This window comes from Bombina bombina, chromosome 6, assembly GCF_027579735.1.
Source record: "Bombina bombina isolate aBomBom1 chromosome 6, aBomBom1.pri, whole genome shotgun sequence".
Lineage (NCBI taxonomy): Eukaryota > Metazoa > Chordata > Amphibia > Anura > Bombinatoridae > Bombina > Bombina bombina.
This window is the reverse complement of record NC_069504.1, coordinates 412720637-412734781: the sequence shown is the minus strand read 5'-3', so window position 1 is coordinate 412734781 and position 14145 is coordinate 412720637. Positions and strand designations below refer to the sequence as shown.

Below are 14145 nucleotides of genomic sequence, written 5' to 3'. Positions count from 1 at the left end.
ATACCATCGGAGTGATCCGCCATGTTCTAAAAGAGGAACAAGGGCTAGGGTTTTACTCAAACCTGTTTGTGGTTCCCAAAAAAGAGGGAACTTTCAGACCAATCTCGGATCTCAAAATTCTAAACAAATTCCTCAGAGTACCATCATTCAAGATGGAGACTCTTCGGACTATTCTACCGTTAATCCAGGAGGGTCAATATATGACTACCGTGGACTTAAAGGATGCGTATCTACACATCCCTATTCACAGAGATCATCCTCAATTCCTCAGATTTGCCTTTCTGGACAGGCATTACCAGTTCGCGGCCCTTCCCTTCGGGCTGGCCACGCCTCCCAGAATTTTCACAAAAGTGCTAGGTTCCCTTTTGGAGGTCTAAGGCCACGGGGCATAGTAGTGGCTCCTTATCTAGACGACATCTTAATTCAGGTGTCTACTTTCCAACTAGCCAAGTCTCACACGTATATCGTGTTTGCTTTTTTGAGATCTCATGGGTGGAAGGTGAACATAAAAAAGAGTTCTCTCTTCCCTCTCACAAGAGTTTCCTTCCTAGGGACTCTGATAGACTCGGTAGAAAAGAAAATATTTCTGATGGAGGTTAGAAAATCAAAACTCTTAACCACTTGCCAAGCTCTTCATTCTATTCCCCAGCCATCAGTGGCTCAGTGTATGGAGGTAATCGGACTCATGGTACTGGCAATGGACATAGTTCCTTTTGCCCGCCTACACCTCAGACCACTGCAACTATGCATGCTCAAACAGTGGAATGGGGATTATGCAGATTTATCTCCTCAACTGCATCTGGACCAGGAGACCAGAGATTCTCTTCTCTGGTGGTTGTCTCAGGACCACCTGTCTCAGGGAATGTGTTTCCGCAGGCCAGAGTGGCTCATAGTAACGACAGATGCCAGCCTGCTAGGCTGGGGTGCAGTCTGGAACTCTCTGAAAGCACAGGGCTTATGGTCTTGGGAAGAAACTCTCCTCTCGATAAACATTCTAGAACTGAGAGCGATATTCAATGCACTTCAGGCGTGGCCTCAGCTTGCTGCGGCCAAATTCATCAGATTTCAGTCGGACAACATCACGACTGTAGCTTATATCAATCATCAAGGAGGAAAACGAAGTTCTCTAGTGATGATGGAGGTAACCAAAATAATCCGATGGGCGGAGGATCACTCTTGCCATCTTTAAGCAATCCATATCCCAGGAGTAGAGAACTGGGAGGCGGATTTCCTAAGTCGTCAGACTTTTCATCCGGGGGAGTGGGAGCTCCATCCGGAGGTATTTGCCCAGCTGACTCCGCTATGGGGCACACCAGAATTGGATCTGATGGCGTCCCGTCAGAATGCCAAACTTCCTCATTACGGGTCCAGGTCCCGGGATCCCTAGGCGGTACTGATAGATGCTCTAGCAATGCCCTGGTCCTTCAATCTGGCCTATGTATTTCCACCGTTTTCTCTCCTCCCACGTCTGGTTGCCAGAATCAAGCAGGACAGAGCTTCGATGATTCTGATAGCACCTGCGTGGCCACGCAGGACTTGGTATGCAGACCTAGTGGACATGTCATCTGTTCTACCGTGGACTCTGCCAATGAGACAGGACCTTCTAATCCAAGGTCCATTCACGCATCCAAATCTAATTTCTCTGCGTCTGACTGCTTGGAGATTGAACGCCTGATTCTATCAAAGCGTGGTTTCTCTGAGTCAGTCATTGATACCCTGATTCAAGCTAGAAAGCCTGTCACCAGGAAGATCTATCATAAGATTTGGCGCAAATATCTTTATTGGTGTGAATCCAAGGGTTACTCATGGAGTAAGATTTGGATTCCTAGAATATTGTCTTTTCTCCAAGAAGGATTGGAGAAGGGATTATCAGCTAGGTCCTTAAAAGGACAAATATCTGCTTTGTCTATTCTTTTACACAAACGTCTGGCAGATGTCCCAGACGTTCAAGCGTTTAGTCAGGCCTTAGTCAGGATCAAGCCTGTATTTAAACCTTTAGCTCCGCCATGGAGCCTAAACTTAGTTCTTAAAGTTCTTCAAGGGGTTCCGTTTGAACCTATGCATTCCATAGATATTAAGCTTCTATCTTGGAAAGTTTTGTTTTTTGTAGCTATCTCTTCGGCTCGAAGAGTTTCTGAGTTATCTGCTTCTCAGTGTGACTCACCTTACCTTGTTTTCCATGCAGATAAGGTGGTTTTGCGTACCAAACCTGGATTCCTTCCTAAGGTTGTTTCTAATAGGAATATCAATCAGGAAATTGTTGTTCCTTCACTGTGTCCTAATCCTTCATCAAAGAAGGAATGTCTGTTGCACAATCTGGATGTGGTTCGTGCTTTAAAGTTCTACTTACAAGCAACTAAAGATTTTCATCAAACATCTTCATTGTTTGTTGTTTATTCTGGTAAACGGAGAGGTCAAAAGGCCACGGCTACCGCTCTTTCCTTTTGGCTGAAAAGCATCATCCGTTTGGCTTATGAGACTGCTTGCCAGCAGCCTTCTGAAAGAATCACTGCTCATTCTACTAGAGCAGTGTCTTCCACATGGGCTTTTAAAAATGAGGCTTCTGTTGAACAGATTTGTAAGGCAGCGACTTGGTCTTCGCTTCATACTTTTTCCAAATTTTACAAATTCGATACTTTTGCTTCTTCGGAGGTTATTTTTTGGAGAAAGGTTCTACAAACAGTGGTGCCTTCCGTTTAAGGTCCCTGTCTTGTCCCTCCCTTTATCCGTGTCCTAAAGCTTTGCTATTGGTATCCCACAAGTATGATGAATCCGTGGACTTGATACATCTTACAAGAGAAAACATAATTTATGCTTACCTGATAAATTTATTTCTCTTGTGATGTATCGAGTCCACGGCCCTCCCTGTTTATTTAAGACAGGCAATATATTTTTATTTAAAAAAACTTCAGTCACCACTGCACCCTATAGTTTTTCCTTTTTCTTCCTAGCCTTCGGTCGAATGACTGGGGGTGCAGCTAAGGGAGGAGCTATATAGACAGCTCTGCTGTGGGTGCTCTCTTTGCCACTTCCTGTAGGGAAGGAGAATATGCCACAAGTATGGATGAATCCGTGGACTCGATACATCACAAGAGAAATAAATTTATCAGGTAAGCACAAATTATGTTTTTGTCCCTCATGTACTGAGAGGGCCATACAGTTTTTAAAGAACAAATTTTCTTTAATGCAAGTATATCTAAGGATGTTTCTCAGACTGATGAGACTCAGGGTATGCCGCAACTTTCTCCCCAGGCGTCACAACGTTTAACGCCCGCTCAGGCGACGCCATGTTTTTCAACTGTGTCCGCTTCATTCACTCTGCAGGATATGGCTGCAGTGATGTCATCCACGCTTTCAGAGGTTTTGTCTAAGTTGCCAGCTCGGCAAGGCAAAGGCAGTAGGGCAGAGGCCCATGTGGTCCCTGCGACTTCTGATGCTTTCATGGCGATCTACGATATACCCTCCAAGGGCTCTGAAATGGGGGGTAGGGAGGCTCTGTCTGAGGGGGAACTGTCTGACTCAGGAAGTGTGTTGCCCCCGACAGATTCGGACGTAATGTCCTTCAGATTTAAGCTTGAACACCTTCGCCTTTTGCTACGAGAGGTTTTGGTGACTCTGGACAACTGTGACTCTATTGTGGTCCCACCAGAGAAATTGAGTAAGATGGATAGATACTTAGAAGTTCCTTCTTATTCCGATGTTTTTCCGGTTCCTAAGAGAATTTCTGAAATTATTTCAAGGGAATGGGAAAGACCGGGTATCCCGTTCTCCCCTTCCCCTATTTTTAAGAAAATGTACCCTATAGCTGACACCGTTCGGGATTCTTGGCAGACGGTCCCTAAGGTGGAGGGAGCTATCTCTCCTTTGGCTAAGTGTACGACTATCCCTATCGAGGACAGTTGTACTTTCAAAGACCCCATGGATAAGAAGTTGGAGGGTCTTCTCAAAAAACTCTATGTTCATCAAGGGTTCTTATTGCAACCAGCAGCCTGCATAGTAACAGTCACGACTGCGGCTGCTTTTTGGTTTGACGCTCTGGAAGAGTCTCTTAGGACTGAAACTTCTTTGGAGGAAATACAGGATAGAATTAAGGCCCTTTAGCTGGCTAATTCTTTTATTTCGGATGCTTCCTTTCAGATCACCAAATTGGCGGCTAAGAGTTCGGGATCCCCCATCTTAGCATGAAGACCCTTATGGTTGAAATCTTGGTCTGCGGATGTGTCCTCTAAATCCAAGCTTTTGGCTATTCCTTTCAAGGGAAATGATTGATGATAGATAGGGTCTATTCGGGCCTGACTTGAAATAAATCATTTCTGACATTACGGGAGGTAAGGGTCACCTCCTCCCTCAAGATAAGACATCTATGCAAAGGGGACGACTTTAATTTTCGTTCCTTTCGAAATTTCAAGGGAGTTCCCTCTTCCACTAAACAGGAAGGGAACTATTCACAAGCCAAGCAAACCTGGAGACCCAACCAGGCTTGGAACAAGGGTAAACAACCCAAGAAGCCTGCTGCTGCTACCAAGACAGCATGAAGGGGCGGCCCCCATCCGGGACCAGATCTAGTACAGGCTTGGATAAGAGACGTTCAGGATCCCTGGACACTGGAAATCGTGTCTCAAGGGTATCATTTGGAGTTAAAAAATTCCTTCCCCAGAGGAAGTTTTCTTCTTTCACGATTGTCTGTAGACCAGTTAAAAAGAGAGGCGTTCTTATGTTGTGTAAAAGACCTCTCCTCCATGGGAGTTATTTGTCCCTTTCCAATAGAGGAACAGGCGCAGGGGTTTTACTCAAATCTTTTTGTAGTTCCCAAAAAAGAGGGAACATTCCGACCCATTTTAGATCTCAAGAGTCTAAACAAGTTTCTCAGAGTCCCATCCTTCAAGATGGAGACTATTCGGACAATTCTTCCATTGATCCAGGAGGGTCAATATATGACTATCGTGGATTTAAAGGATGCATACCTTCATATTTCTATTCACAGAGATCATCACAAGTTCCTGAGGTTTGCCTTTCTGGACAAACATTTTCAGTTTGTGGCCCTTCCTTTCGGTCTGGCCTTTGTGAAGATTCTGGGGTCTCTACTAGCGGTTCTCAGGCCGCGGGGCATTTCAGTGGCGCCTTATCTGGTCGATATTCTGATCCAGGCGTTGTCTTATTAGCTGACAAAGTCTCATACCGACATTGTTCTGTCCTTTCTAAGGACTCATGGGTGGAAGGTGAATCTAGAAAAGAGTTCTCTAATTCCACAGACAAGGGTTCCTTTCCTGGGAACTCTAATCGACTCTCTATCCATGAAAATCTTTCTGACGGAAGTCAGAAAGTTAAAGATTTTGAATACATGTCGAACCATTCAGTCCAATCCTCGGCCGTCAGTGGCTCAGTGCATGGAAGCAATTGTATTGATGGTGGCAGCAATGGACATCATTCCGTTTGCTCGTTTTCATCTCAGACCTCTACAGCTGAACATGCTCAGACAATGGAATGGAGATTATGCAAATTTGTCTCTTCAAATATATCTCGATCAGGAAACAAGGGATTCTCCTCTTTGGTGGTTGTCGTCGGATCATCTGTCCCAATGGACATGCTTCCGCAGACCCTCATGGGTGATAGTGACAACGGACGCCAGCCTGCTAGGATGGGGTGCAGTCTGGAACTCCCTGAAGGCTCAGGGTGTGTGGACTCTGTCGGAATCTCTACTTCCAATCAATATTCTGGAGTTGAGAGCAATATTCAGTGCACTTCAGGCTTGGCCTCAGTTGGCTTCGGCCAAATTCATCAGATTCCAGTCGGACAACATCATGACTGTGGCTTACATCGATCATCAGGGAGGAACAAGGAGTTCCTTGGCAATGACAGAGGTATCCAAGATAACAAGAGTGAGTTTCCGCTCACTGAATTATCTGTCAGCAATTTACATCCCAGGAGTGGACAACTGGGAGGCGGATTTCTTGAGCAGACAGACGTTTCATCCGGAGGTGTTTGCCAGCCTGATTCTCAGGTGGGGCAGGCCGGAGCTGGATCTTATGGCGTCTCGTCAGAATGCCAAGCTCCCGAGATACGGATCCAGGTCCAGGGATCCTCAGGCCGAACTGATAGATGCCTCTGCAGTGCCTTGGTCGTTCAACCTAGTTTATGTTTGCTCTCCTTCCTCGGGTGATTGCTCGAGTCAAACAGGATAGGGCCTCTGTGTTTCTCATCGCTCCTGCGTGGCCTTGCAGGACTTGGAATGCCGATCTGGTGGACATGTCATCTCTGCCACCATGGAAGCTTCCATTGAGGCAGGACCTTCTCATTCAGGGACCCTTCCATCATCCAAATCTAATTTCTCTGCAGCTGACTGCTTGGAGATTGAACGCTTGATTTTATCTAAGCAAGGGTTCTCTGATTCCGTCATTGATACCTTGATTCAGGCACGCAAGCCTTTTACTAGAAAAAATTACCATAAGATATGGCGTAAATATCTTTATTGGTGCAAATCCAAGGGCTACTCATGGAGTAAGGTTAGGATTCCTAAGATTTTATCTTTTCTCCAGGAAGGATTGGAGAAAGGGTTGTCAGCAAGTTCCTTAAAGGGACAGATTTCTGCTTGGTCTATCTTGCTACACAAGCATCTGGCAGATGTTCCAGATGTTCAATCTTTTTGTCAGACTCTGACTAGAATTAAGCCTGTGTTTCGACCAATTGCTCCTCCTTGGAGTTTGAATTTAGTTCTTAATGTTCTTCAAGGGGTTCCGTTTGAACCTATGCATTCCATAGATATTAAGTTATTATCTTGGAAGGTTTTATTTTTGGTTGCTATTTCGGCATTACAGTGTGATTCTCCTCATCTTATTTTCCATTCCGATAAGGTAGTGTTACGTACCAAACCTGGTTTTCTTCCTATGGTTGTTTCTAACAAAAATATTAATCAGGAAATTGTTGTTCCTTCCTTGTGTCCTAACCCTTCTTCTAAGAAGGAGCGTCTGTTACATAATTTGGACGTAGTCTGTGCCTTGAAGTTCTATTTGCAGGCGACTAAGGATTTTCGTCAAGAAAGGGGTCAGAAAGCTACGGCTACCTCTTTCTTTTTGGCTCAAGAGTATCATCCGTGTTGCATATGAGACTGCTGGACAGCAGTCTCCAGAACGAATTACGGTTCATTCCACTAGGGCTGTGGCTTCCTCATGGGCATTTAAAAATTATGCTTCTGTTGAACAGATTTGCAAGGCTGCAACTTGGTCGTCTCTTCACACTTTTTACAAATTTGATACTTCTGCTTCGTCTGAGGCTGTTTTTGGGAGAAAGGTTCTTCAAGCAGTGGTGCCTTCTGTTTAGGTTCCTGTCTTGTCCCTCCCTTTCATCCGTGTCCTATAGCTTTGGTATTGTATCCCATAAGTATGAAATCCGTGGACTCGTATCTTGTAAAAGAAAAGGAAATTTATGCTTACCTAATAAATTTATTTATTTTACGATACGACGAGTCCACGGCCCACCCTGTCATTTTCTAAGACAGGTCTTTATTTTTTGTTAAACGTCAGTCACCTCTGCACCTTGGCTTTTCCTTTCTCTTCCTAACTTCGGTCGAATGACTGGAGTGGGAGGGAAGGGAGCAGCTATATATATACAGCTCTGCTGTAGTGCTCTTTGCCTCCTCCTGCTGACAAGGAGGCGATATCCCATAAGTAAGGATGAAATCCGTGGACTCGTTGTATCGTAAAAGAAATAAATTGATCAGGTAAGCATAAATTTCCTTTTTGTTACACAAGCGCCTGGTGGGTGTGCCAGTTGTTCAATCTTTTTGTCAGCCCCGGTCAGAATCAGGCCTGTGTTTAAACCTGTTGCTCCTCCTTGGAGCCTTAATCTTGTTTTTAAAGATTTGCAGCAGGCTCCGTTTGAGCCAATGCATTCCATAGATATTAAGTTGCTATCTTGGAAGGTTTTGTTTCTTATTGCTATCTCTTCTGCTCAGAGTTTCGGAACTCTCGGCTTTGCAGTTTAATTCGCCTTACCTTATCTTTCATGCGGATAATGCGGTTCTTCATACTAAATTGGGGTTTCTTCCTAAAGTGGTTTCGGATAGAAATATTAATCAGGAACTTGTTGTTCCTTCTCTCTGTCCCAATCCCCCTTCTCATAAAGAACCTCTTGCACAACTTGGATGTTGTGCGTGCTCTAAAATTCTACCTACAGGCGACTAAGGATTTTCGCCAGTCTTCTGCCCTGTTTGTTTGTTTCTCAGGAAAGCATAAGGGTCAGAAGTCTGCATCTACTTCTCTTTCCCTCTGGTTGAGAAGTATAATTTGTTTTGCTTATGAGACGGCAGCCTCCTGAGAGAATTACAGCTCATTCCACTAAGGCTGTCTCCTCTTCTTGAGCTTTCAAAGATAAAGCTTCTGTGGAACAGCTATGCAAGGCTGCAACTTGGTCCTCTCTGCATACTTTTTCCACATTTGATACTTTTGCCTCGGCTGAGGCCTCTTTTGGGAGAGAGGTTTTTCAAGCGGTGGTGCTTTCTCTTTAGTCTTGTTCTCCCTCCCTGTTCATTCTGTGTCCTCTAGCTTGGGAATTGGTTCCCACTAGTAATTGAATGACGTTGTGGGCTCTCCATATCTTAGTAAAGAAAACAAAATTTATGCTTACCTGGTAAATGTATTTATTTCCAGATATGGAGAGTCCACAACCCCACTCCTTATTAAGACAGTTATTTTTTACTTAACCTCAGGCACCTCTACACCTTTGTGTTATTCTTTTTCCATTTTCCTTTGGTCTAATGACTAGGGATTATGGGTAGGGGAGTGACACTTAACAGCTTTGCTGTGGTGCTCTTTGCCTCCTCCTGCTGGCCAGGAGTGATATTCTCACTAGTAATTCGAATGACGTTGTGGACTCTCCATATCTGGAAAGAAATACATTTATCAGGTAAGCATAAATTTTGTTTTTCTTTCCTATGACATGTCCACTAAGTAATTCCAATTACTAGTGGGATATTCAACTCCTCTCCTGCTAGCCAGGAGTTGAATATCCCACTAGTAATTGGAATGACGTTGTGGACTCTCCATGTCCGGAAAGTAAGAAATTTAACAGGTAAGCATAAATTTTGTTTTTTTACTAATGTCAATGGTGAAAAACATTAATGTTTGTTAGACATAGAATGTTTTTGAAATTAGATAAATTATTTTGACTCAGACCAATAAGGAATCTGATGCTTTTCAGATGTGTTTGTAGGCATGTGCATTCGGAGATTTCATATGCCTCCAAATGCGTAAGGCAGCGGCTTGTGGCATTCAGAGGTTTCGTAGGCTGATTTCTTCTTGTGAAAGTGCAACACACTAAGATCTGTGCAAATCCAGATTGTAGCGTGTTGCACATTCACATGAAGAAATCCAGCTCAGAAAAGAGCTGAATGCTGTTAGCTGCCACCTTTTTCCGCATTCAGAGCTTCCAAATGCATATGAATATTTGTATGTTACCTAAAATTCTCATGTTTTTGCCGAATGCTCTTAATCTTTTATAAAAAATTAAGAAATTGGCTATTCAGGTACCTTCCTAATATTTATACATATACATCTCTCATTCAGGAAACTGATATATCTGATCCATTCCTTCATGAAGATGATGATGAGGATGAAGATGAAGACGAGTCTCGCTCATGGCGAAGATGAGAGCCAATACAGAATATATGTACATAGGAATTGAGTTTTTTTTGTTGTTTTTTTAAGTATTGTTCATAGACTTTTTTTACCGTTCTAAAACCAGTAAAGGAGGAAAAAGCAAAAGTTGAGCCAAATGAGCCAAAAGATTGTTTTATTTTTTTCCTTTGCAAAAATAGTAAATACCTTGATTGTACAAATGATAAAGAATGTGATACTTTTTCTATGAAAGCCAAAGGTGAAGATATATTATTATTTTTTATTATTAAATGGTAATGAGATGTAGTATAGGGTATAAGAAATATTTTTGGAGGCCTTCAAAGTTCAGATGAATTTTTTCACATACAAGTAGACCTGAAGAGTGATAAAAAATAAACACCCTTCAGGCATTATTTTTTGGTTTAATTCACTGTTATATAAGTAAAGTTCTTCTGTTTCACTTTACAGTTTAATTATATTCATACTCTGTTACGCTTTTGTATGTAAAAGGGACGTGAACATCTCTTGCTTTTATGTTAAAAAATGTGCTTGGCCTACACTCCCTAGAGAAGCCAAGAAACAAATTATGTAACCTAGTTTTTCAAAATGCTACTTCTCAGATAGCTGGCCTAAGCAATTTGCAGAATTTTAAGTGCCTAGGTAACAGAATTTACTTTTTGGCATTTCTAAGGAGCGTGCGACTATCACAGGTTTTTTTTTTTTTACACAAAAGTAAAAGGTGTTTATGCTGTCTTTAACAAAAATGTTCATACTTGGTTTCATACAGTAATGCCACATCAGTACTTGACATTCTGAAAGTGAGTGTTGTATGCGGTCGACCATGCTAATGAAAAGATCTACAGCAGTTGTTAGAATGGTTGAACTTGAAACCGATGTTGGTGTCCATAGCTGGTGCAACCAAGAAGAATTTTAAACGTTAGTAGATTTCCTTTAGTAGCATTATCACTGTGTTTTGTGTGTCAGGAAAGCTCTTTATTGATGACATTAAATTTGTACTATTGCTTACTATCAGTTAACCAAAGGGGGTCTTAAAGCAGCTTGGTTTTTCTACCCTACAAATTAAACAAGAACAGCAAAGCTTTGGTCCCAAAGCTGAACCTGGTTATGTTCTATATTACATTTAGCCCTGTATGTAAAATTGCATTTTTTTTATATTTTCTATGAAGGCTGAGAGAACAATGTGCTCAGCCAATCTATTTATTTAGAGTTACCTTTACATATTCAGTTCTTTAAATTTTAGTAGAGTTTTTTTCTTTTTTTGTTTTTTTTGGAATTGGCAAATTAAACAAAGCTACATCAGCTTCACCTATTAAGCATTACACGTTGAATAGGCCAGTACACCTTCCAGAAGAATTACATAATTTGTGTTGTGTAAAATTCCAAAATGCAGAAAAGACAAGGATTTTACATGTGGAAAAGGTGTCTGATCACTGTCATTTATGCATGTGTTTTATTCATAACCTCTTGTTAGTTGTAGAAATTGTTAATCTACAGGAATCCTTTTTAAGATCCCAGAAATATATATTTTGTGACGGTGGTGCTGGACTTTCTCATAGACATTTCAAGTCAGTCTGATCCCTATTTTATATGGATTGCTGTGCTTTTTATTACTTTAGTTTCCATGTGATCTGTAAAGTTTGAAGGCCTTTTCATGAGTGAAGGTAACTTGAAAAACAATGGTTCAATGAAAAGATTTGTATAACCTTTTTCCCTACAAAAATAACTGTTGACCCCATCTAGATCTCAGCAGCTTAGTGTTGGCACAATTTTTTGGCCATACTAATACATGATATGATTGTTTTTATTTGCAGGAAGCTAAATACTTTATACTGTATTGTTGTTTCACTATTTGAACACTGTGCCATCCAGACATCTTCCTTGTCTGGCATGGGCCGTGTTTGCCAGGCAATTTCCCACTGTGTCCAGCCAAACTTTTTTTTTTATATATAGTTAAACCTGACCTTCATTTTAGTGCAATAGGGTCAAACATTGAAATGTTTTGTCATTGGCATCAATATCCTATGTATGTCATTGGCATCCCATCCCATATCTATGGATAGCAGACATCCATATTCCATATCTACGGATGTCCCTTTAGAATCTTACACAGTATAAACTGGAATCAATTTTATTAAGTGTTACTAATAGCAGAAATCAGCAAGGCTAAATCTGTTTCTAAAACCGTGTAAAAATGATTCTATTTTTTATTACTTCAGTTTGTCTTGAGACTTTTTTGCTATTAGTAACAATCTGAAAACAATGTTTGTTTTTCAGTATATAACCAAAATGTGCAATATGGCATTGTGAAGTAGCCTTATGATTGTCCTTGTATAATATAAGCTTTTTTTTTAATTAAATCTCAAAAACCTTCACTTTCGAAAAATCCTTAACTTTTATGCATGTATGTTAATGCCTTTTTCGCTGTTTATGTGGTAATATGAAAACTGACCACTTTATACAAAAATATGGGAGGGGGGGTGACAAACAATTTATATATTGTGTACAGATATTTCTTAAGCTGTATAATTTTGTACATATGTTTCTCCTTAATGGGTACTTAAACTACAATTGAGTAGATGCCCTGAAATGTTTTATTTTTGTACCAAGATGGTTATGTCATTGTTTGACATTTGAGACTGTTTTTTCAGTAGTTCGTTTAATAGTAAATATTCAGGAAGCTGTATGAGATAAAAAAAACTTGTACACCTAATTTCTCAAGTTTAAGCACTGATAGAACCATGTTTTTATTTATTTTCTATTTGGTTACTTTATAAGTTTGGAAATTCATTAATTCTTGATTTTTTAAAACTGCTTTCCTTTACTGTATAAGAGAGTTTAGACCTTCCTAAAGCCTGCAAATGTTACGGCTTTCTAAAAAATGCACCTATTTCTTGGCATTTGTAAGAAATGCCCATGTTTCAAACTTGCAACATTTAAAATGTATGTTATGAAACACTGTTTTGTTTATTTCTTTTTTCAGACATATTAATACACAGCATGACCATGTCATTCTACATTTTGGTTTTAATTGTTTAGTTTAACCAGGGTTACCATTTGAGAACCCCTTACTATTAAATTGAGAGACCAATATTTAATTGTAGATCACCAGAAGTACTAGTCTTGTAAAAGAGTGCTGAACACCTCCAAACATACTATCTGTTTGGTTAGTTTAAGCAACTTAGCAAAACCCAAGGGCTGTACTGCTTCTGGACTCCCTTCATTTAAAATAGTTATTATGGACTTAATTTTAGAAACTGCTTCTGAACCCCCTTTGCTAACCTACAGCTCATTGTAGAGCATATTGGGGTACCTAACCAGCAAAGTAGTGGGATTGTCAGTATACTTTTTAAGATAATGCTGTTGGACTGAAAAGTGTTCAGACAATGATGAGCATTTATCACAGATGAATGTGCAGCAGATTGTGCTGCTTTCCTGCTGCTATAATTTGCATGCATTATGTGATCTTATGTATTCTCTTACAAGGTTATCTTGACACTCGCACAGTAAAATATACACATTTCTCATGCCATATACTATAAACATACTCAGCCATTATTTTTTTTGTAAATTACCATAATTAGTTTAATCTGTGAAAATAAACCGATCCATTATGCATCCAGCTTATAATTGAAGTGTTACTTACAAAATGCATTTGCTAAGCGACTGATGTATATAAAGGAAAGGCCTTACATTTGCTCTACTTGCAAAAAAATAAAATAAAAAATAAGCTTTTATTTATTTTTTTTAATACACACAAAAAGCCATGAATACTATGAATAAGCTGGACACACAATGGGTCGGAGGGAGTTCATGAATCATGTGGATAGAGTGTGGACCTCCTCTTCATGTACAGCATACCTGTATTATAGTTTTTACAATATGGTGAATTTGTGTCATAGTATTATAGGCAATATTGTTGAATTTCTAACTGTTTATACATTTAAGATCATTCTATGTAATGTTTGTTTTATTGATTTACAAGCTGAATTTCTAAGAGCATGTTCACTTTTCCAATAAAGAAAACATGGTTCAGTGGTTCAAAACAACATAGAAAACTACAAAATGGAACACATCCATTAATTAAAAAAAAAAAAAAAAAAAACAAACAAAAAAACTGCATTGAATATGAAAAGAAAATCAGAACCACTCCAGAATTTACAACCATCAGCATGTGTGGTCTCAGTTTATTGTGTGAGTGTATTTTTTGCTTTATCCAGTTGAATGGGAAGTCTTTGAACTTGATATTAGTGTTTTATATTTCTCTTAAACAGGCTGCAGTTAAATGGGGCCCCCACGTTAATTTTAACAGGCCCTCATCTCCAAACTTTACTCTATGGGGTATGGGGTCTATTTATCAAGCTTCGAACGGAGCTTGATGGCCCGTGTTTCTGTCAAGCCATCAGCAGCGGTCTAAAGACCACTGCTCCATAACCTGTCCGCCTGCTCTGAGGCAGCGGACAGACATCGCCGGAAATCAACCCGATCTAATACGCTTAGAGAATATATAAGGAGA

General features: G+C 40.4%; 1 protein-coding gene across 1 annotated transcript in view; it reads left to right on the top strand.

The window, feature by feature from the left end:
* RBM27 (RNA binding motif protein 27) overlaps positions 1 to 13799 on the top strand; it is a 647841-nt gene extending 634042 nt beyond the window's left edge. Inside the window, exon 22 of the mRNA XM_053719279.1 lies at positions 9561 to 13799. Within this exon, the coding sequence (XP_053575254.1) occupies positions 9561 to 9644 (84 nt within the window). The 3' untranslated portion in view covers positions 9645 to 13799. The remainder of the gene's footprint in view (positions 1 to 9560) is intronic.
* Positions 13800 to 14145: the final 346 nt, after the last annotated feature.